Source organism: Nycticebus coucang, chromosome 1, assembly GCF_027406575.1.
Source record: "Nycticebus coucang isolate mNycCou1 chromosome 1, mNycCou1.pri, whole genome shotgun sequence".
NCBI lineage: Eukaryota > Metazoa > Chordata > Mammalia > Primates > Lorisidae > Nycticebus > Nycticebus coucang.
In genome coordinates, this window is record NC_069780.1 from 131,097,476 (window position 1) to 131,122,124 (window position 24,649).

General features: G+C 37.6%; 1 protein-coding gene across 2 annotated transcripts in view; it reads left to right on the plus strand.

The window, feature by feature from the left end:
* The first annotated feature begins 253 nt into the window (after nt 1-253).
* TBCA (tubulin folding cofactor A) overlaps nt 254-24,649 on the plus strand; it is a 63,513-nt gene continuing 39,117 nt past the window's right edge. For both annotated transcript variants that reach the window (XM_053588031.1, XM_053588041.1), the window contains exon 1: nt 254-403. In XM_053588031.1, coding sequence (XP_053444006.1) covers nt 351-403 — 53 coding nt within the window. In that variant the 5' untranslated portion in view covers nt 254-350. The remainder of the gene's footprint in view (nt 404-24,649) is intronic.

Below are 24,649 nucleotides of genomic sequence, written 5' to 3' on the forward strand. Positions count from 1 at the left end.
AAGCAATGCCCAGGGCCGAACCAATCCATCCCAGAAGATAGTTTAGTTTCCCAGGCTGCGGAGACCGGGAGAGGTGGAAGATGTGTCCAAACTAAAAGGAAGGCTGAGAGAGATGAGGACACTTTCCGCGAGGTAAGGACTGGATGTAGGCGGGGAACAGCTTGCGCGGGAAACAACCCACCGGACCGGGACCCTGGACCCGCGGGGCGTGGCAGGGCCGCCCCGGGCAGCGGCAACCTGCGCATGCGCGCGGGGCTGCGCCGGCCACGCCCACAAAGCCACAGCCTCCGCGCCGTCGCCCTCCACGGTTCTCGCGGCTCTCCGCCCCTCCTCGCGGCGCTCAAGGGACCATGGCTGATCCTCGCGTGAGACAAATCAAGATCAAGACCGGTGTAGTGAAGCGGTAAGGAGCCGCGAGCGGCGCAGCCGCCTGCATCTTTTCTTCCTCGCCTCATGGCGGCCCGAGAGGTCGGGCAGACAGCAGGCCTGAGGCGGACTCGGGACTCCAGGCCTCGCTTTGGCTTCGCGACCGGCGGGGACTGGCAGGGATGGAGCGGGGCGCGCCGCTTGCTGTCTCTCCCCTCCAAAAGGGCCCAGAATTGCGACGAGAGTCCTTGGGGGCCCCGCCCCTCGGCGCCCGTGGTCGGGAGGTGGTGGGAGGCGCCCCGGAGCGGGCGGGTGGGCCGGGCCTTGCTCGCGTATCGCCGGTGGGCGCGCGCGGCATCTTCTCCTCTAGCGGAACTTGACCCGGGGGCAGAGCGTCCCGAAGGTTACCTGCCTTCGGGTGGACGTGAAAGCAGGTTCTCAAGTTTAGGGGGAAGCTGAGAGCCGGGCCTCATTCAAAAAGAGACCGTAGTGGATCCCGGTGACCTGCTAACATGGCTGGCGTGACTCGCAGAGTTTGAGAACTGGGGCGTGAACTTTAGCACACTCAGCAAACTTCTGTGGCCTTGCTTTCTCCAGTCTACTTCTCCAAGCAGTGGGATGCTGTTTAAGTAACTCTCCTGGGAAGGACAGTCCTGTAATTTGTTCCAATCCCTGACTGCCTGAAGAAATTTAAATGGTCATTAGAACTTTGTTGTTCAGACCCAAGAAGATCAAACTGTTACTGATGAAACATTCCAAGAGAAAAAAATAAATAGCCTTCCGAAGAAGCAGATTGTTTTGTAGTAGAAATGTCTAATTCTAGGCACCTGGCTTCTTCCTTTTTGTCCACCTTTCCTCTGTTGATATTTCTACGAGAGGAAGGACAGTTCACTTTTTAAGATACTGTCTCTGAGTTTTAGCACATCATCACACTGTCCTTCCCTGGAAGCTTTCTTTATCACTAAGGCCGAAAGGAGGAGGTATGAGTAGTAGTTAAACTCACTGCCTTTTCTGAAGTGAGACTGCCTGGGTTCAGATCTTGATTCTGCCATTTATTATGTGTTCTGGGATATATTAGATTGCATTATGTCTGTTTTTGCCTTATTTGTATAATGCAGATTTTATAATGGCGTCACCTCGTGCAGTTGCAAGAGACACCTGCCATGGTGTTGAGTTTAACAGAGTATGTGGCAAATAGCTATATACTATAGTGGCTAGTAAATGTAGACTAATATATGTGTGCGTATATATAAATATATATATATATATTTTTTTTTTTTTTTTTTTTTTTTTTTGAGACAGAGTCTCACTTTGTTGCCCAGGCCAGAGTGCTGTGTCATCAGCCTAGCTCACAGCATCCTCAAACTCTCGGGCTTCAGGGATCCTTCTACTTCAGCCTCCCCAGTAGTGGGGACTCCAGGAGCTGGCACCCACCAGTAGGCCTGGGTAATATATTTTTAGCAGAAGGAGGGTCTGGCTCTTGCCCAGGCTGATCTTGAACTCCTGAGCTCTATTGAGCCTCACACCCACCCTTTCCAGAGTGCTAGGATTATAGGCATGAGCTGTTGCACCTGGCCTAATAATATTGTTTGTATTCCCATTTTACAGGTAAGAAACAGATTTAATGAAGTTAATAAAATAAAAACAAACTCATGTAAGGTCACAATGCTAATTAGTCGCAAAGCAAGCAAAAGGACCACTTTCTCATGTATTATACAACTTTCCCTTTAAGCTACAATGCTCCAGTAAGAGTATTTTCAAAATTTGTGATAATAGGGAAATTGAGGTATATAATTGAAAATATAAATAATACCCTAACACTCAGCCCAGTGACATGTTGTTCACTTTAGCTAGACTACTTTGGTTATATCATTGTAGTCAGTACATTTGACAGAAGTACCAGAGTATTGTGGACAGCTGTAGATGGGAAGTCACAAGAAATGACTTCTGGTAATAGTTTCCTATTCATTACCTATGTGACCTTAACATTTTTCATTCTCATGGTCTAAACTAGTTTATAAAATTATTCAGTTTGGTTATGTGTTTAAAATATTTATTGTAGAGAAAATACATTCATTTAGATAATTATAAACTAAGTTTTTAGGCTTAAAAAGTTTTCAGATGCTTATGTAAATGGTTGGAAATAAGTATCATTTTCATGAAATCCTTCCATAATTTACTATAATCTCAAATCCTTTATAAATTAATGGAAATAGACATTTCCTTTCCTATACCTTTTTTTTTCATGGCTTTTTTGTTGACATTTTAGTGTATAAAACTTCCATTTAGGTACTAAAATGAAAATGTCTGATGTAGCTGTTTAATTCGCCTTTTCATGCAACCATTTAACTCCATAAATAGTCTTTTATTTTCTCTTTTGTTATTTTTCCCCTGAAAATTATTTTACTGTGGATCGTTCCGTCTTCTGCTATAGTAACCTATTTTTTTAAATCTTCATTTTACCTCAGCAAAGAAAAAAGTAGTTGAGGCAGATGTGGTAACATTAATAACTATTGGGGCTGAATGATCGTGGGGCTTCATTATATTCTTTATATGTTTAAAATTTCCCATAGGGTTTAAAGGTTATATATTTTTTTCTCCTCTCCAAATTTAGTTTCAAAGACTTCTTAATTAATTTCATGATTCATATGTGTTATTGGTTTTGTGAAAGAGATTCTGTTTATTGTTTTTTTTTTTTAAAGCTATTTTTTATTCTTAACACTCTTTCTAGTAAGGTATTCATTTCCCCACAACCTCATTTCTCTTAAGAAATTTCAACCTTTATTTGGAAGAAGAGATTTAAAGTAATTATTAATAGCCCCAGTTCCTTTGCTCTTCTCTGTAGAAATTGAGAGCCACTAGAAATTATATTGTAGGTATTTGTCCTGCAGTACAGTTTGGGTAGGCCATGTTAGGATGGGTGGATTCTTAAGAGTTTAGATTCTAATCAAATATGGTAGAACACTTTAGGTAAGTTCCTGATAGTGGGTTTTAGAAAGAAATTTGAACAGGCTTAGTGGAATGTTGGGGGAATATGTTTTTTTTTTTTTTTTTTTTGGTAGAGACAGAGTCTCACTTTACCGCCCTCAGGTAGAGTGCCATAATGTCACAGGACTCACAGCAACCTCCAGCTCTTGGGCTTCCGTGATTCTCTTGCCTCAGCCTCCGGAGCAGCTGGGACTACAGGCACCGCCACAACACCCAGCTATTTTTTGTTGCAGTTTGGCGGGGGCTGGGTTTGAACCCACCACCCTCGGCATATGGGGCCGGCGCCCTACTCACTGAGCCACAGGCGCCGCCCAATGTTGGGGGAATATGAAAACAGCCAATAAATAGATGGTAGTATTTGGCATCAGGGAGATTGAGCAGTGAGTGGAAGATGGCCATTTTGGCACGTTGGAAAAATGGTGAATGTAGTCTAGTGGATGGCAGCCCACATTAGCAAGGAAAGTAGAAGCAAGTTTAAGGGGCAGTATTTTTAGGCCCTAAGAAAATAGGTGGAAGGCTCACAGTGTCCTATTCCTAGAAAAACTTTGTTACCTTGTACAGTAAGAAAGAAAAGCATCTGACTTCTGGAAATGGGTTTTGAGAGAGAAATTAGATTATTAGCAATAGGGAGAGAACAGTTATTAGGAATGATTTAGAAGAACAGCCCTGAGTCTACTCTGTGCTGAGCCTCTTGACCTTAAAGGCTTCTTAGAAATCCTCTTAAGAACAGGTTTTATGAATTATTATTATTTTTAATTGACACATAATTATACATATTTATGGAGTACAATGTGCTTTATCAATACATGTATACAGTATGTAGGATTTCTTTTTTTTTTGAGAGCTAATTCTTGTGAAAATAGATGAATGCATTAGAGGCTGGTTGGGTTATTATACTTAATTTCTTTGAGATGCAGCCTTTGTTCACATGTGACTCACTAGTAGTGGGTATTAGTTGGCAGTTTTGGGTCTGCCTGGCTGTTTAAGATTTGGATCTGTTTCCAGTAGATTATTAGACTATACCTGTGACAAGATCACAACTAATCTGGCAGCCCCGGCAGGGAGTTACCAAATGACATGTCACCTTTCTTCCCTAGCACAGAACTATGAAATCTCTATTTTTTTGATATCCAGGTGGCATTAATGGTCCTGTTTGCCTGGAACTGAGGCATTTCTCAGAATGTGGCACTTTCAGTGCTAAAGCTGGGAAAGTCCCAGGTAAAGTAGGAAAATTGTTCACCTCTTCTTTAACTAGCTAACAGGTGTTGTGTGTGCTGTGATTCATTTATAGGCGATTTTCAGATAGTACAGCTGTGAGTTATATTGTGCCTTAAATTAAAATTTAAATGCCAGGCGTGAATATAAATCTTTGCTAGAGTAGCTTTCTTCCCTGTTGATATAAATTGTTAATTATTTGGAAAATAATTTTCACTGAAGTGGAAGAAAACATACAATTCCTATTTCCTAAATGTTGATAGGGTATTTTGGTATTTTGATGTACTTATCTACATCAAACATTTCCAAGTAAAATTTGTGTGTATAAAATAATTTTTTTTTACTAGTGTTAAATTCAAGAAATTCTTCTCCTACATAAAAAATGCTTTCAGCCATTTAACCTAAAGATTACTTAATAACTTTAAAGGCAACTTATTTTGAAAAAGCCCGCTAAACTAGCCCACTGGTGAGTGAATTAATTGAGTAAAAATATTTTCTTAAATATATCTTTTTATATAACCATTTTAGATTGGTAATGGCTTAAAATTCTGTGTGAACAAAGAATGTTAGGACATTGGAAATAGCATTGACATTGGCCCATAGTTTTTCTGTGATTAAATGAAAGTGACACAAGTAGATTAGAATGAGACTAGGACAATTCACACTGCAATTGTGTTAGTTTAACTTTAACAATCTTTTAACACTCTTGTTTAAATGTAGCTGACATACCATAATTACAGATCTACAAGCCTTGATTATGGAATTTTACATCATGAACCTGTGGGGAAATTGTATTGATTTTTTTTTTTTTTTAATCAAGCAAGCATTGTTCCCAAATTGTGGCATCTTCCCAAGTTTGTTTATCCCTTTATCTCTGATACACAACTGCATATGGCATATGTACTATGTATAATAGGCATAAAAACAATATAAAGGGTAAGTAAAATCTCAAAATTATTAGTTCAATATAATACTTGTATAAAAAGTGAAAAATACAAATGTGTCTACTTCAGTAGACACACAGATAAAGCTGCTCCCCCCTCCTTGTACCTTTGTAGCTTTAGCTGTTTAGGTATACTTCTTATGTTTAAAGTAATGCTTGGTAGAATTATGGTGGACATTATCCGGGAGAAGCTAAGAATATAAATTACTCCTGTAAGCTTTGTGAGCTTTATCATCTTCTCTTCTTTTACACCATACCCTTTTGGTTTGAGTTAAAGTGAGTTCAGCCAGAATGGCCACCTTTCCACCTTAAAATTTAACTAGCAGTCTTTCAAATTTTTGTAATGTATCCACTTCTCCAAAGTTGTGGTTAGAGGCAGCATCAAAGTGGATTGCAGGTAGTCAGCTCCTTACCACATTCTGCCATCTGTTTGGGAGAAAGCTAAAGCCACTCACAGCCATGGTTCTCTCAACACAAGCTGTGTTATTCTGTAAGTTGAATGTGGAGATGAAAGACCTATTGCCCTGTATGTGTGTGTGGTGGTGGTGGTGTGTGTATTCATTGCTTTTTTTGTTTGGTAGAACATTTTGAAAATCTTCAGTAAATAAGGTTGGAAAATTATGTTAATAATGGCAGTCCAAAACGCTTAGATTATACATGTTTAGGTATGTTATTTGTCTGTGCCAGTATTTCATTTCCAATAATAGATTTATAGAAGAACATAATAATGTTCTAGTGTGATACTATTATATGCCCAAGTACAACTAATTTTTTAGTTAAACTTGTCATAGATCTACCTGATCCAGAAATGACTTATTTAGCAGCCTCACCCAGAAACTACATCTTAGTTGTTTTTGAGTCACTTGGTGTGGTGTAATCAATGCTCAGTAAAAGTCTTTGTACTGAGCAAATGAATGAATGAAACCTTCTTCTATAGGAATTTTTAATTTGATATAATAAGTAGTAGAGAGCTACTGAATCAATGACTATTACAGCATAATAGTTAACTATAGTTATTTATTCTTGCAGTGGAAGTTAAAACGGATGGAATCCTAGGCTCCATGTACTATATACCTATGTGACTCTGGGAAAGTTAGCCTTTAAAAGCTAAAGTTTTCTTAGCTGGAAAATGGGGTTAATGAAAGTACCATTCTCATATTGGTATGTTAGAATATTATATAAGGTATTCATGCAAAGCAGTTAGCCCAGATACCTAATATGTAATAAATATGTAATAAATGTTAACTGCTATCATTATTAATCATTCTAATCTATCTTATTGTGTTTGTGCTGCTGTAGCAAAATACCCAAGACTAGGTAATTTATGAATAATAGAAATTTTTCACAGTTCTAGAGGCTGGGAAGTCTAAGATCAAGGTGCCATCAGGTATCTGGTGAGGATCTGGTCTCTGCTTCCAAGATGACACCTTCAATGCTTTGTCCTCACATGGCAGAAAGGCATAAAAGGGCCCAATGCTATGTGAAGCCTCTTTTATAAGGGCTCAATCCCATTCATAAGGGAGGGCCTTGTGACCTAATCACATCCTAAAGGCCCAACCTCTTAATATTATCACATTGGATATTAAGTTTCAACATAAAATTTGGAAGGACACAAACATTCAAACAGCATCATAATTATTACTTGTCTGTAGATAATAAACAAGTATATTGAGAACTTAAGGATGAATGAGTACTGATTCCCAGGAAAGACCCTGGAACTTACTTTCTTTTAAATTATGGTAAAACTTGCTTTTCAGTTGTCATGTTCACTGCTTGTATGTGGACAAGCAAGGGAAGGGTATGAAGCTTGTGTTTTTGAGTAATTTCTAGAACTTGTTAATGACATCTATAAATTGCTAAGGCCATGATTCGCTATCCCTCAGCTCTAGCAAAGAATCTTCTGTTTATATCTAGGATCTTATCTTTAGCAGTTTAAAAAACATTGTGTCAGTATCATTAACACAATGTGGAAAGCCCACTTTTTGGTTGAACTTCCATCAAGTTTATTGTGGGGAAGAGTAATTGAGTGCGTTTTAGGAGGTCTTAATTCCAAAATTGATAACTGATTCACCACAATTATAAGAAGATATTCCTACAGTTCTAGTGCTAGATTATAGTTATTTTCAAATCCTTCTTAGTGTTTTGTTTTTAACTGGGTTCCCTGTTTTTGTTGAAATCCTTTCACTTGTGCTGAAGAAATATCTTGTGGCTGGGTGTGTGTGTGTATGTGTTCTGACCTGCGGTTTGTCTGTAGAGGAGGAAGAAAGAGGCATCAACTTATTTATTGAATGTCCTTGAGCTTCTAAATAATATACTAATGTATATAATACTTTTAATATAGCATTCATTGCCTGAAATACATCTGTACTCTATGAAATTTTTGAAGACCTATGCAAGTCTACTGAAGTGTACTTGAACTTAGGTTACCAGTATAATACTGTAACTTTGATTTCCAAATCTAAGATGTTAATTCCTCAGGACACTGAATCTTACCAAGTTATACAAATAAGGCCAAGGGAGTTCTTCACATCTTTTCAGGGACCAGAGGGATGGTATTTAACACCCCGTTGCTTTTCACAGAATAGGTATCTAATAGGTATTTGTCAAACGAGTCAAAGAATGGGGAAAACGAGAAAAGAGCCTGTATGAGGGGGAGCAGTTCAAGAGTCTAGAAAAAAAACTTTGTTTTATAAGTAAAAAGTGAGAAACTTAGAAATGGAGAAAGAAAAGAAATAACTAAGTAATAAACTACTCTCACATAATTTTTTACTTTTATTAGCGATAGAAAAGATATGAAAGATGAGAATACGTTTATATCAGGTATTTGTTTAAAAGCTAAAGACTTTACTTTTTTTAAACTTGGAAGAGACTATTGTAGAAAAATGTTAAATTCTTAAAAGTTCTATCAAAAAATATTTTGTACACAACCTCCTGAGAGAACTTGCAGGGGAAAAAGATTTTGTAGTTTACTTAGAATTAACCAGAGCACTACCGTTCTGATTCTGGTTTGGTAGAAGGGTGTATGTGTCTGTGTGTATGTTTGTGTTTAACTGCCTATTGTTTATTTACATAAATAGCCTCACCCATTCCAGTTTTTTTTTAAACCTAAGAAAAATAGTAGGAAAATAGGTGTGTTGAAATCTTTTATAGGCATAGGTGGTATTGCACAGAAACTTAAATACAACTTATGATAGCAAAACTTTGGTCCCAGTCCTAAAGGAATTTGTATTCAAGTTATATAGTGTGTGTGTGTGTGTGTGTGTGTGTGTATATATATATATGAACACTGATTCCTAGAATTTCAAGTATGAATGTACTAATATATTTTTTCATTCTTATATTAATGGATATTTAGTTTAGTTGTGTGTGTGTGTTTTGGTCTAAATTTTTCACTTGTACAAATGGTGCTGCAATGTAGTACATTGGTATATATGGCTCCCAATATAAAGCAGAACTTTCCTAAAGGTAAGGCCCAGAATGGATTACAAGCCTAGGGGGGTGCAGCTCTCCTTAGCTGTCAGGATGGCCAGGTGTGGACAACAGCACAGTAGCCATGAGATATATAGGGGAATTGTCACTACAACAGAAGCAAGCAGCAAATTCAAAGGGAGTAAAGTTGGCTTGGTTGAGGAGCAGCAGCCAAGTAAAAGAGATGGGGTAGGAGACTCAGAAAAGTAGGAGGGAGAGGGTATAGATCTCTTAAGGCAGTGGATTTCAACCTTCCTGATGCTGCGAGCCTTTAATACAGAATACAGTTCCTGTGGGTCGCGATCCACAGGTTGAAAACTGCTGTCCTAAGGCCTAGTGTAAGGACTTGTTAAGACTTCAGATCAGGAGTCATCACCTCTGTAAAAGTTTCCTGGCTGTCACCAAAGGCAGTGCTCCCTTCTCTGTATTCCAAAAGAATTTTGTAGTTTTCACTAAGATATTAAGCCATTTGTTTCATTCACTAGGTTAGCGGCTTGCATAGTATGGTCTAGATACCCTTTGGGGTCTTTGATATATTTTTAGGACTTCTGTAAGGTCAAAGTTATTTTTATGGTAATATTAAGACATTATTTGCCTTTTCCACATACATTTGCTCACAGTTGTACAGTGGAGTTTTCCCTGATGATTCTAATTCTGTAGGTCTAGGGCGGGATCCAGGAATTTGTACATTTTACAAGCCCTCGTGTAATTTCTTTTCACATGTTCCTCAAACATAGGAAGCATTGTACAATTCTGTGATAAAAAATACTATTTTATTCATGCTTATACCTTTAGCAAACAGTTCAGCATATAGTAGCTGTTAATAGTGTTAAATGGGGACCAAGGGTAAAATTGAGATGCAGATAACATCAAACCAAATATTAATGTTTCTTGTTTGGAATGGAGAGCTTAAATTGAAATAACTGGTAATGATTTTTGTGGTTTATGAAAAATGGAGACAGAGTTTTGAACTGTATTTGTTAATTCTAACAAGGTATTTAAAAAATCACTCTAACACTTTATTTTTGGTGAATAAAGTGTTTCACATATGTATTTTCCTATTAGCTGCGACTCCAGTTGCTAAAACTAATTTTTTTTTATTAAATCATAGCTGTGTACATTAATGTGATCATGGGGCACCATACACTGGTTTTATAGACCGTTTGACAAATTTTCATTACACTGGTTAACATAGCCTTCCTGGCATTTTCTTAGTTATTGTGTTAAGACATTTACATTCTACATTTACTAAGTTTCACATATACCCTTATAAGATGCACCGCAGGTGTAATCCCACCAATCACCCTCCCTTTGCCCACCTCCCCCCTCCCTCCCTTCCCTTTCCTCCTTCCCCCTATTTTTGGGTTATAACTGGGTTATAGCTTTCATGTGAAAGCCATAAATTAGTTTCATAGTAGGGCTGAGTACATTGGATACTTTTTCTTCCATTCTTGAGATACTTAGAAGAATATGTTCCAGCTCCATCCATGTAAACATGAAAGAGGTAAAGTCTCCATCTTTCCTTAAGGCTGCATTATATTCCATGGTGTACATATACCACAATTTATTAAACCAATTTATGAATGTTGATTTTGTAACTTGAAACGCTGCTGTATTCCTTGATCACTTCTAAGAGTTTTGTAATAGAGTCCCCGGTGTTTTCCAGATATACAATCATATCTGCGAAGAGTGAAAGTTTGATCTTTTCTGACCCTATATGGATACCCTTGATCGCCTTTTCTTCCCTAATTGTGGTGGCTAAAACTTCCATTACAGTGTTAAAAGAGCAGTGGAGACAATGGGCAGCCTTGTCTGGTTCCTGATCTGAGTGGAAATGATTTCAATTTAACTCCGTTCAAGACAATATTGGCTGTGGGTTTGCTGTAGATGGCCTCTATCAGGCTAAAACTATATATATTTTTTTTTTTGTAGACATGGCACTCTGGCCCATGGCCTCACAGCAACCTCCAACTCCTGGGCTTAGGTGATTCTCTTGCCTCAGCCTCCCGGGTAGCTGGGACTACAGGCGCCCGCCACAACGCCCAGCTATTTTTTTTTGTTGCAGTTTGGCCAGGGCCAGGTTCGAACCCGCCACCCTCGGCATATGGGGCCGGCGCCCTACCCACTGAGCCACAAAATTTCCTCCAATATATACTTGCTTCATCAAATTAGACTGGACTTTTCTATAAATCAGTTTTTTTTTCCTCTATAGCTAGTATACATATTGCTATAAAACTTAAAAGGTGAACAAAGCTAAAAATAAAAATGAGGGATTTAAGATGTGGTATAAGGAATGAATCCAAATTAATTACCCTAGTAATTTTTTTATTTATCATGATTGTACAGAATTGAATTAGTCTTGATCTTTAGTTTATGTCACATACTCATTATTGGTATGTACGTGGCCCTCTTTATTGTATGCCTGTATTTATTACTTTTAAGTAATAATGACATGTACCCATCTTCTAACACAGTAACTAAAAGTGATAACAAGTACCTAATTTTGTGCTATTAGTCCTACCTGAAGTAGCTACTATTTTTAATCTTTTCTTCATGTTTACCGTGGTTTGTTTTGTATAATTTGTATATCACTAAAACATATATTAGTTTTAGGGTTTTTTTTTTTACTCTTTATAAGAAGGGCATTTTCTGGGACTGCTTTTCCACCCAATGTTATATTGGTAAGAGTCAGCCAAATGTTTGCCTTTAGATTCAGTGTATTTCTTTTGACTATTGTATAATATCCTATTGTGTGATAATACTATTGTTATAATTGTTTATGCTTGTAATGATGGGCATTTGGATTGTTTCAGTTATTAACTGTGTTTCTATATGCATTCTTATGTTTCTAGTGATTACATTCTAGAGTTTTACTTGGTTTTATAATCAGGAATGGAATTGCTGTGTCATAAAGTGAATGTTCCACTTTATAAGGTAATGCATGTCTTAGTCAGTTTGGGATGCTCTAACAATGTTCTATAGACTGGGTGGCTTATACATAGTAGAAATTTGTTTCTCAACATTCTGGAGGCTGGAAGTCTGAGGTGAGGGTGCCAGCATGGTCAGGTTGTGATCAGTGCTACCCTGTTTCCCTGAAAATAAGACATCCTCCAAAAATAAGACCTACTTACAGGAAAGATAAGGCGTCCCCTGAAAATAAGACCTAGCACATCTTTGGGAGCACATCTTAAAATAAGACACTGTCTTATTTTCGGGGAAACAGGGTATCTTCGGGTTGTAGACTGCTGCCCTCTTCTCATTGTATATGTATCTAAACGTGGTGTAAAAAGGTTAGAGGGGTCTCTTTGATAAGGGTAGTAATCTTCATGCGGGCTCCACCCTCAAGAGTCCATTATTTTCCAAAGGCCCCACCTCCTAATACCTTTACATTGAGAGTTAGGATTTCAATATGTGATTTTGCGGGAGACACAAACAGTATGTAGCATGGCCAAACTTTCCAGAGGGATTGTACCATTTTACATTTCCCACTGCATTGTATTCCTTTCACTAATCTATATCCTCTCCACTTCTTGACAGACTTCTTAATTTATTCTAATAACTGTTTTTGTTTAGTTTTCAAATAGAAAAAAATTAAATTATTTTAATTATCTTTTTAAACAAGCATCTCCAAGATAAAGATCACAAGGAGAAAGGGGTATGAAGCTTCAGCGCTACAATCACTTAACCAACTCCTTCCCCCTTGTGTAAAGTGATATATGTATAAGCCTTAGGCAGTCCATGATTTTCACCTGTCAAAGAGGGGCGTCCTTTGGAAAGGACCTATTTCCAGGACTACATTCGGTGGAGGGTGTCTTGCAGGTAAGAGGAGGCCTATAGATAGTAGTTTGTGTACTGATCCATGGTGCTGCATCAGTCAGGAGCTGAGGCCAACAGTGTTACTTTTTAAATGATTCTTTTCTTTATTATGTTAATTATGATTTAGGGCACCTTGGGTTCTTAAGTTTGGCATAGTATTTCTAGAGAAAGATTGTTTATTTATTTATTTTTTTGAGACAGAGTCTGACTTTGTCACCCTTGGTAGAGTGCTACAGCAACCTCAAACTCCTAGGCTTAAGCGATGCTCTTGCCCCAGCCTCCAAGGCATCTGCCATAACACCTGGCTATTTTTAGAGACAAGAGTCTCCCTCTTGCTCAGGCTTGTCTTGAACCTGTGAGCTCAGGCAATGTGCCCCTCTCGGCCTCCCAGAGTGCTGGGATTATAGATTTGAGTCACTGTGCCCAGCCCATGTTTATTGATAATGTTTAAATTTTCTTCCTTCCTTCCTTTCTTTCTTTTTTTTTTTTTGGAGAAATAGGTATTGCTTTGTTTTCCAGGAGTATAGTCACACAATTATAGCTTACCATAACTTAGAACTCCTGGACTCAAGTGATCCTCCTGCCTCAACCTCCTGAGCAGCTGGGACTACAAATGTCTACTACATGCCCGGCTAATTCTCTCTCTGTTTTTTTTTTGTTTGTTTAAAGAGAGAGAGACAGAGTTTTGCTATCTTGTCCTGGCCTCAAGTTATCCTCTTACCTCATTCTTCTGAGTAACTCAGATTATAGGCAAGAGATACCAGCACCAGCAATGCTATTTAATTTCAACCCAATACCATATGGTTTTGTCATTGTTACTGCCATGGGTTTAAAAGTCTGGCACACATGTATACTCTTAATCTTCTTTCTCTACTTGTCCCCAGTTCCCACCACAATTGAGAAAGAAAGAAAATAATAGGTTTTTAAATGGATTTTTTTTTAAATTGTTGGAGAATCATTGAGGGTACAGAGAACCAGGTTACACTGATTGCATTTGTTAGGTTAAGTCGTTGTAATAATTGTGTCCTGCCCCAATGGTGTGTCACACACCATGAGCCCCCCTGCCTCCTCCCTCCTTCCCTCTGTCATTCCTCCATCCACCACCATGTACTAGCGTAAATTGTCCTCATATCAGAATTGAGGACGCTGGATTCTTCTCCATTCTTGTGATTCTTTACTAAGAAGAACATGTTCAATTTTCTATATATTACTCCTTTTAAACTATCCTAGCATTTTTAGTATTAGATTAAGTAGAAGTGGTCTCAGGAAACAACTTTGGCTTTTGTTTGTAAAAAAGAATAATTCTGATTATTAAATGTTAAAGGAACATGAGGAATAAGACATTTTCTGTCCTCAAGGCACTTAAAATTTCACAAAGTAAATTCATTTATTTTACAATATAGTAGGACCTCTGTAATTTGACCACCCAAGGGACTGTAACAAATTGGTCAACATAAGGAATTAGGCCTGCTGTACTGATACATACATGTGGTACATGCCTGGTTTATGAAAATGGTCAATTTAAGGAAGTGGTTAGTGTAGCAAGGTGGCCAACTATAGAGGTTCTCCTATATGTACCAAGACTTTTTTGAGCCTCACTTCTGAGGATGTGTTGCTGACTTCATGGAGCTTATGTACTTGTGGAGATAAATGGTGGCTAAAAGAAAGTCCAGTCCAAGTAAAGCAGTAATAAGAGAGCAGACTTCTGACAATCTCGCTTGTCAATTTCAGATTAAGAAAAAGGTATGTCATGAGTGGTTAAAATATATGTAAATACTAATTTATTTTATAATTTACTACCATCAAATATATGCAAATATATTTTAAAAGGTTAAAATTTATCAAAGCTTATGCACACAAACACAACTGTCCATGGCATCATTCAAAGTTGAAAGAAGTATAAAAGATAAAGGCACGGTATTATCAAATCATAACTGCATAAAATTAACTGGAGTACATACTGTACTGCTGTAATAATTTTTGTTGCTATTGTGGTAAGCTCAAGTACTGTGAGTACTGTATCCTTTTAAAAAGCTAGTGTGATGCTAATGCTTCTGATGGAGCAGTTGGTTTCTCTAGTAAATTCCTTATCACAGTAAAAAGTGATCTCACACAGTTCTTGTGTATTTTTATTGTGGTTAGTGCAATACTGTAATCTTTGAATAACAACACCCCGGGACTCATACGAAATACCACTAGGGGTGCTGGAAGTGTTCCCAAGAAGCAGAGAAAAGTTATGACATTACATGACATGTACCATGGACTGAGGTCTGCACCTGCTATTGCCTGCATTTCAGAGTGATGATTTATCTTGTAAAAACAGATGACATAAACTTACAGTATTGATAAATACAGTACTGTAAATGTGTTTTCCTTATGATTTTCATAATATTTTCTTTTTACTTTATTACAAGGTGTAAGAATACAGTTTATAACGTATAACTTAAAAATATGTTTTAACTATTTATGTTATTGGTAAGGTTTCCAGTCAACAGTAGACTATTAGTAAGTAAATATTTTGGGAGTTAAAAGTTAAATGCAGCTTTTGACTGTAAGAGGGGTTGATGCTTCTACCCTTCTCCTCCCCCCCCCCCATTGTTCAAGAGTTAACTGTATTGAGAAGTAGAAATGTCAAGTATGTTTAGTTTTTTTTAGGACAATACTTTCCACATTGTTGAAAATTTTAAGATAAGAACAAGTTAGATGTGCAGGTAGCTAAACCATTTAAATTTAAACTAATTTCACATTTTTTTTTGTTTGGTTTTTTTTTTTTTTTTTTGAGACAGAGTCTCAATCTGCCCTCCTGGGTAGAGTGCTGTGACATCACATCTCACAGCAATCTCAAACTCTTGGGCCCAAGTGATCTTCTTGCCTCAGCCTCCTGAGTAGCTGGGACTACAGATGCCTGCCATGAAGTGGGGCTAGTTGTTTCTATTTTTAGTAGAGACAGGGTCTTGCTCTTGCCCAGGCTGGTCTCGAACTCCTGAGCCCAAGCAATCCACCCACTTCAGCCTCCCAAAGTGCTAGGATTATAGGCATGAACCACCATGCCTCACTAATTTCAGTTTGGAATACAGTCTTAAAAGTAAATTCTTTTCTTTTGAATTTAAATTATAGAGCTGATGAAATAACTCTTAGAGATTGTTATACTCACTTCTCTGTCTGCAAGTCTGTCTCCTTCCTTCATGCATGCACACATAAAAGATACAGGTAGTTAATTTGCTCAGGGTTACCCAGGTAATTACTGGCATGGTCACAACTGTATTAACCCATGTTACTACTTTACGTTATGTTCTTCATAGATGTGGATTCCTCAAAATGACTTTCCTTTGTTAATAGGTTTTTTTTTAAGTCTTAGATTTTAATTAAAATTTGGTCCTCCAAGCTAAGTTCAGTGAACTTTGATCATAAGTTATTTTTCAATTTTATTATTTGAATTTCAGTTTTTAAATAATAAATTTTTGATATCTGATGAATAACCATTGGTTATGCTAGAAACTAAGCTTAATAAAACAGTTCTGCATAAGTGGCATTTGGATGTGGTAGGAGATTTGGATGTGAATTGTTTTGGTTTCTGAGAAGATTGATCTTAATTTCTCCCTTTTGGAGAAATTTTGGAGAGTACTTTTTATATTGAAAATTATGAGATAAAAACAGATGAAGCATACAGCTGTGCCGAACAATTTACATTATTTTACTTCTGCATATAATCCCAAAAGTAGAAAACATTTTTCAGATACAAATCTAAAATTCAAAAATCTGAAATTAAATAAAAATAAAAATCTAAACTTCATATTTCAGGCACTTTTGCTAAAGTCATCTTTCTGGCCAAGTAAAATAAGAAGCAGCAGAAAAAACTTCAAAAGACCAATAGCACTTTGCTAATAAGGACTAATGGGTACTTAAACTGCTGAAAGTGATTCAGACAACAACATATTAACCCCCTACTGTGCCCTGTTTTTTAGCTGTTAATAGACATTAGTCTTTTAAAGAAAGACTAAGACTTTTATATTCTAAGCTTTTGATACATTAGTGAACTGTTATGGCCGCTTGCTATATAGGATTCTTAGAGCCCACTATATTTTCCAGAATGCTTTGAAGAAGATAAACTTTTCTAAAAGTATAGATTCCATATAGCAGTGGTTCTCAACCTTCCTAATGCCACAAGGTATTTTCATTGTTAAAAAAGTGTGGCGACCCGGGCGGCGCCTGTGGCTCAGTGAGTGGGGCGCCGGCCCTGTATGCCGAGGGTGGCGGGTTCGGACCCAGCTCTGGCCAAACTGCAACAGAAAGATAGCCGGGCGTTGTGGCGGGCGCCTGTAGTCCCAGCTGCTCGGGAGGCTGAGGCAGGAGAATCGCGTAGGCCCAAGAGTTGGAGGTTGCTGTGAGCCGTGTGACGCCGCGGCACTCTACCCGAGGGTGATACCGTGGGACTCTGTCTCTACAAAAAAAAAAAAAAAAAAAAGTGTGGAGAACCACAGCCATATAGTCTTTTTACATTTCATTTTGATTACTATAACTAAAATTTTTTGTAGAAATTATACTGATGTGTTCTTTACTGACAAAAAGAATGTTATATGTAGTGAAAGAAATGGGTCTTAGGATTTTTTAAAACATTATGTATTAAGGCCAGAAATTTTTCAAAAATTTTTGTAGTATAATCTATGAAATTATAAATACTGTTTATTTTCCTGAAATAAATGTAATTCTTAGAGATGTGGCCTCTAAGTGTATGTATGTAAAAGGAGAGAACATTAAAAGTGTAATTTTCTTAAAAATATTGTAAGTACATTTTAATGCTAACTCCCCCTAAGCTAGAATAATAATAATAACTTAAATATTTGTTTTAAGTGCTATAAAAGACTTTGGTTGCACTGTACAAAAAAATGTTGAATAATATGTTGGTTGGATTAAATAATGTGATGTATGTGATTGGGGTAAATTAAGGCTTTACCAGAGATTTAGGGCTTTTACAATCCTTTAAAGTGAAAATAAGTATAGTACCTAATCTGTGATCTGTACGTTTTTTACAGTGCAAGAAGTGAATGATCAATTAACAAAGTGGTTTTCTATTGTTTCTCATGCCTATTCAAAACTAGGGAAAAAATGAAGCAGAACAGTTATGGGGTTTGCTTTATGCACTTTTTGTTATAACTACTGAGTCAATATCTAGAAAGCAGGATTTGGCATAGGATTGAATTTATTGCTTGAGGGTAGTAATTAACTTTAAAAATGGTAGTGGGGCATTGTTATGATTAGTCTTTTGATTAAGATCAAGTGCATAATATGCTAATAAATCTTTCCTTATCCCAGAATAGAAGCTTTCTATAAAGTTAAAATAAATCTTCTTTTCATATTATTTTAGTATCAAATTCTCCAATTTAAAGTCCCCATTGGCTAGAGTTTTATAAATTAGAAATAATTAAAACAGTAAAACAAGTCTTGAGTGGCAGGTATGAGATGTCTCTAAAGGATAAAATGCCCTGTTGGGAACAAATTGATGAAAACTGTTCACTCTTCATATACAGATTTTATTATGCTACCATTGGAACAGAGGTGACCAGTAAACTTGAAGATATCAACAACTAATCCTTTCCCCAGCAGCAAGCTCATTTTTCTTACAATTCTAAATGGTTACCATAGCCCTTGAAAAATGCATTTCTTCCCAAGAGAAAAATATTTTCCAATACAGTTGAACAATTTTGGTGAGGGAAGATGTGAGATAACTAGTACCTCCCCGTCAGCTACTAATGCTACTGCCAGTTTGGATTGTGATAAATTTTCCCAAGCCTGAGGATTCCTTCTGTGGCTTTATTTTAACTCCTATTTATTGAACATCTACTATATGTAAGGCACTGTGCTAAATATTGACCACTGTTCACTATGGCACTTTTCAGTTTTTGTCAAAATTAACCACATACACCATCATCAAATACTACATTTGTCCCAAGGCCTCATGTCCTATGATCTCCTGCCAGCCAGATACTGAATGCATGAGGGATTCTAAGATAGGCTTTTTCCTGGGAGACATGGGATTCCTGTGACAACAGACTTTGGCCCAAAGACTTGCTAAACCCTCCTAAACCGCATGGCATTCTAGGAGACTTCCTCCTAAACTTTTGCTCATTCCTGCCTTCACTCAGGGTTAGAATTGCATTGTGGTCTGACTATTCTCCTAGCCTTTTCCAACACCCATCACATTTTCTGCTCTTTGGGGTATTTGCCCTGATTTGTCCTTGAAAGTTTAATCCCTGTCTTAATATCTGTTTCTCCAGGGATTTGGCTAATACACAGATTAAGCGTCTTTCAAAAGGGTACACAGATACTAAGTGGTAAAGTATGTTCTACAATCTAGAATTTAGGTCTCTTAGTCCCTACTGTTAACCATTATGTACTATCCTTTAGTAAGGTAGTAATTTAAGACCCTGGCATTTGTTTCTTCTAGCCAGTATTTTGAGTCTAATGGTGTGATAAAATACCTTCATTCTGCAGTTAGACCATCTAATCTTTAAGGATTTCTTATTCCATATGTCAGTCAAATTAAGGATTTTCTCATTCATTGGAGTAATGCCACATACAAGAGCAAAAAAATACCAAAACCAAAAAACAGGAAAGCTATCTTGAGATTGGGTGTTGGGTAGTTATCAGACTCATTCATTATATAGCTGACTTGTTCTTTTTTGTGGGAGGATCTCACTTTGTTGCCCACGGTATGATGCTGTGGTATCAGCCTAATTTATAGCAATCTAAAACTAACTCCTGATTTTAAGCAGTTATTTCCTGCCTTAGCTTCCCAAGTAGCTGGAAGTATAGGTGCCCACCACAGTGTCTGGCTAGTTTTTCTATTTTTAGGAGAGATGGGATCTTGCTCTTGCTCAGACTAGTCTCTAACTCCTGAGCTCAGGTGATCTTCCTGTCTTGGCCTCTCAGAGTATTAAGATTACAGGTGTGAGCCACTGTGCCCAGCCGATGACCTGTTCTTGAATGATTTACAGATGATATTGTGGCCTTCAGAATTGTATTTCAGAAAATTTAAATGATACTAAGTGAATAGTCAGGAATATTTACTGAGAAGTCCTCAAATATTAAGTCCCCAAATGTCAGCACTCTTAGCGACTATTGACATACATGAAAGAAAAAGTCAGGGAGGGCTTTCTAAAAAGGAAATAACTTAGTTTTTTCTTTTCTTTAGAATAAAAAAAGTTGAACTTTATTTTTAATTAGAGATCTTAGAAATATGAAAGTTTTCAGGTTAATAGAATAAGTATTTGAAATTTTCTATATTTCTATGGCCAGAAAGGTAGGGAGAAGAAGGAAAAGAGTGAGTAAGAGACGTGTAGAGGGGAGAGGCATAAATAACAATGCAGGAGCAGAGAAGAAAGAAGCAGTACATGTTACAAGTTGAGTAACCCTAGTATGAAATGTTGAAATGTTCCCCAATGTGAAACTTTTTTTGGCAGTTTTTGGCCGGGGCTGGGTTTGAACCCGCCGCCTCTGGCATATGGGGCCAGCACCCTACTCCTTTGAGCCACAGGTACCACCCCAAATCTGAAACTTTTTGAGCAGCATCACGACACTCAGAAGAAATGCTCATTGGAGGATTTTGGATGTTTGAATTAGAGATGGTCAACCTGTAAATGTTTCGTAATCCAAATATTCCAAAATCTGAAGAAAAACCAAAATTTAAAACATTTCTAGTCCCAAGCATTTTGGATAAAGGATACTCATCCTGTATTTGCTTTGGCCTATGGGCCTCAGGTAACATTTCACTTATTCTACCCATTGAAGGTCACAGGTTTTTTTTTTTTTTTTTTTTTTTTTGACTGAGTCTCACTTTCTTGCTCCTGGCAGAGTGCCATCATAGCTCGCAGCAACCTCAAGTCTTGGTCTCAAGCTATCATCTTGGCTCAGCCTCCCAAGTTGCTGGGACTGTGGGCACCCACCACAATGCCCAGCTATTTTTTAGAGATGGGGTCTCTTGCTCAGGCTGGTCTCAAACTCGTGAGCTCAGTCAATCTACCCAGTTCAGCCTCCCAGAGTGCTGGGAATACAGGCGTAAACCACTGTGCATGGTGAAAGGTCAAAGTTCTTAAGAATGATGAAACATACCTTATTCCCTTTCTAGTCTCTAGAGTACAAGATCATGCCTTGAATTTAGTAATTATTTAAGAAGCATTTGACTCATAATTAAATGACTGGCTGATGTACCAGTGGTCACAGTTTTTCAAATATTCTCACCTCCAAAGTTAGAGAAAGTACTCTGATTAGGTTATCTAGATGGCCTTTCAGGGTAGAAAGTATAGGCAGTCCCTGGGTTACAAATGAGATAAGTTCTGTGGCTTTGTTCTTAAATTGAATTTGTATGTTAAGTCGAATAGGTACATTTACCTATTACCTGTAATAGCCTCTGTAAGTGTGAGTCATTGTCAGATAGATGTTTGTAACTTGGGGTACTGCTTGTATTCACTGACTGTATCAGTAGCCTGAGGAGTAAGTGAAGTTTAGCCAAGGTCCATTGCAGGCTCAGGGCAATTTTCCTACTCTTTATTGTTGGACTTTTAAACATAGAATCTCCCTTCAAGCCTTCTGTTTCCTCTACTAGAACACTCCCCAACCTTCTTCTCTGAATGATACTGATCCTCGATTTTTATGTCTATTTTTAATTATTACTTCTTTCTTCAAAGTCTTCCCTGGGTAAAGGTGGCCTTTTCATATGTGCCCCATGCACCATCAAACCTACAGATTTCACTTCACCTTTATTTTCCTCATTACGTCCTTTTAGAATCGAAGATCTAAAGCCACATTGACATCCAACATTGATTCTATGGTCTGGATTATATTCTTACCTTTCTCTGTGTGTTTGTCTCTTCTCTCTCTATATCTGTAACCTCTGCCAGTTTCTTCTCAGTGGAATTCAAGCATGCTGAAGTCACTGAAGAGACAACAACAAAATCCATTTCCTTCCCTAGGAGCCCCAATTTGTCCAAAAATTATCTACATTTAGAGGCTCCACGTGCCTACCTCCCAGTCACTTCTTAATCCATAATAGTCTGGTTTCTTTCCTTAGCAACCATAGTAAAACAAAGATAACCCATAATTTTTAGGTCTTTATCTTATTGGCAGCAGTTGATAGAATTGTCCTTTCCTACTTAAAAGGTTGCAAGAGGAAGTTGAGGCTCATATGGGTACCTAGCTTACTTAAGGCTGTACAGATAGCAAAGGTCAGAACTAAGATTTGAACTAATGCAAGTTAGTCTTCCTAACTTCAAAGCCCATGCATTTGTACCATATCACTGTCTCCCAAGTAAGTAATTTTGCAATACACGTGCTAAACTTAGAAAGGAATTAGTGACATTTAGGTATCTTCAAAATTTTATAGTGGAAAATAACAATAAAAAGCCCCATTAAATGTGAGTTGAGACCGGCATAAACATTGACAAACAGTTAAATAGTGATAGATTATATTGGCTTTCAAAGAGCTTAAGTCTTCATGCCTCTGCTCATCCAAGAGATAGAGGTAATATCCTTAAGGCTGAGATATATGGGATTTTCTTGTTGGTAAAGAAAATGAAATGTTCAGAGGCTTTACTACTGCACCAGAGCAGATAATAAGGCAATTAAAACTGTTAAGTTGATGAAACACCAGACTAGGATGAATTATATCATGAATTACAAGGAAACAAGACATTTTATAGCAAATTTTGAGGCCTAAAGAGGAAAAATATATCAGTGAAGTGAAGAGAAATTGATAGCTAAAGTGCTAGATTTATTGGCCTGGAAAATCCAACTTTTAAACATTTTAGAGCTAGTTTTAGAATATTAGTTATCAGCTTTGTAAATCAGTGGAAAAATTATCAATTTATCCTGATAGTTTAATTTATTCTATTAATAAAATGAATTTAATATATATTTCTTCCTTTCATTTTTTTGAGCTGCAGCATACCATAGGGATCATGTAGTCAAACCTTCTCCTTTTATGAATGATGAGCCTGAGACCTATAGAAATTAAGCTGCTTGCCCAAGATCACAATTCAAAGTAGTTAGGAGTTGGAATCAGAACCCAGATCATCTAACATTCCATTAGCTTAACTTCTGTTTAACCTGAGTAAGAGTGCTATTCATAAATGACTTCTTGTATAAGATGATTTATGGAATACTGTACTTCCTTTAAAATTCCTATCACATGATATAATACCATTGCTAACCATTACATAGTGCACTCTTTGCCAAAGATAGCTGGAAAAGAACCATTAGAGATAGGTTGGCCTTTCATATTGCATGAAGGAAGAGGCTGCCTGCTTTTCTAACAAAACCTTTAGATTGTATTTTCAGTCTAAGATCTTTAAATGTGATCATCCACACCTAGAAGACAGAGTTCTTCTCAGCAACATGAGCCTTTTCATATTTATGTCCTAAACTTCTTAGGAGTAGCTGTGACTCTTGATTTAAATAAATAGGAAAACCATCAATAAGCTCTTTCTTCTGTTAGAAAACTTTCTGAGATGTTATTCTTGTATATTCCCAAAAGTTCTTTTTTTAGGTCCCAGAAATCATATATGCACATGCCTTTAGTTTAAGCAGAAACAACTAAATTCTATTATTTCAATTTCTTTCTTCTTCTCTTTCCCCCATCCTTCCCCCACCCTTCCCTTTCCCTTTCCTCTTCCTTAATGTGGAGTCTCTGTCACCCAAGCTAGACCTTCAGTGACACAATCATAACTCACTGCATTCTCCTGAGCTCAAGCAGTCCTCCTGCCTCAGCCTCCCAAGTAACCGAGACTACAGGTGTGCACTACCATGCCCAGCTATTTTTTTTTTTTTAATTTTTTGTAGCGATGATGTCTCACTGTGTTGCCCAAGTTTGTCTCAAACTCCTGACCTTAAATGATCTTCCCACTCTAGACTTCCAGAGTGCTGGGATTACAGGCTTGAGCCTCCACCCAGTCTTACTGTTGCCGTTCCTGAATGTTAGATCTCTACTGCCATTGTCCGAATGAATTTTAATGCAATTATGCAGAATAACTATTGAGATACATTTTGTGCAGTTTAGTTGTAGGGTATTGTATAGACCTCTGTTATCATCAAGATACAACTGTTTAGGTCATGGTTATTTAAGAGAATGAAAATTCTACTGCTTGGTGAGTTGAAGTATTGCTGAAAGAGATGACATTTGGGCTATTCTTAAGCAAATAGTGGAAATGAGGGGTAGGGATGGGGCTGGGCAGTCATTTCCTCATCCTAAAAGAACTAAGATAAGAATCTCCAGAGCTCACTTAAGAAACGAATAGGATGTATTTGGGGGTAAAGCATGGATATTATTGCTGGAGTGTAGAAAGTGTATCCTGAAAAATACATCAGAGGGTTTTTTAATGTCTTAGAAGTTTGGAATTTTATAAGCATTGTTTCTGTTTGATTATTCGTGTGAAGCAGGGGAATTCTAGTGACAATTTGGAGGCACCGTTGTGGAGGTTCAAGGGAAAGGTTGTTTCCTGTTTTATCATGACTTTTTTTTCCCAGCTGGATTTTTAGTTTAGAACCAACTGATCTTTGATGGACTGTGTCTAGTTAAGTGCTGTATAGTAGTGGTTACTCAGTCTATGTTATTTAAAACGAATTTCTGCTTTTGGAATTTGTTTTAAGTGAAGACAATCTTGTTTTGTTTTGCCTTTTTTTTTTTTTGTTTTTAGAGACAGAATTTCATTTTGTCACCCTCGGTAGAGTGCTGTGCCATCACAGCTCACAGCAACCTCCAGCTCTTGGGCTTAGACGATTCTCTTGCCTCAGCCTCCTGAGTAGCTGGGACCACAGGCGCCCGCCACAACACCAGGCTATTTTGTGTTGCAGTTTGGCCGG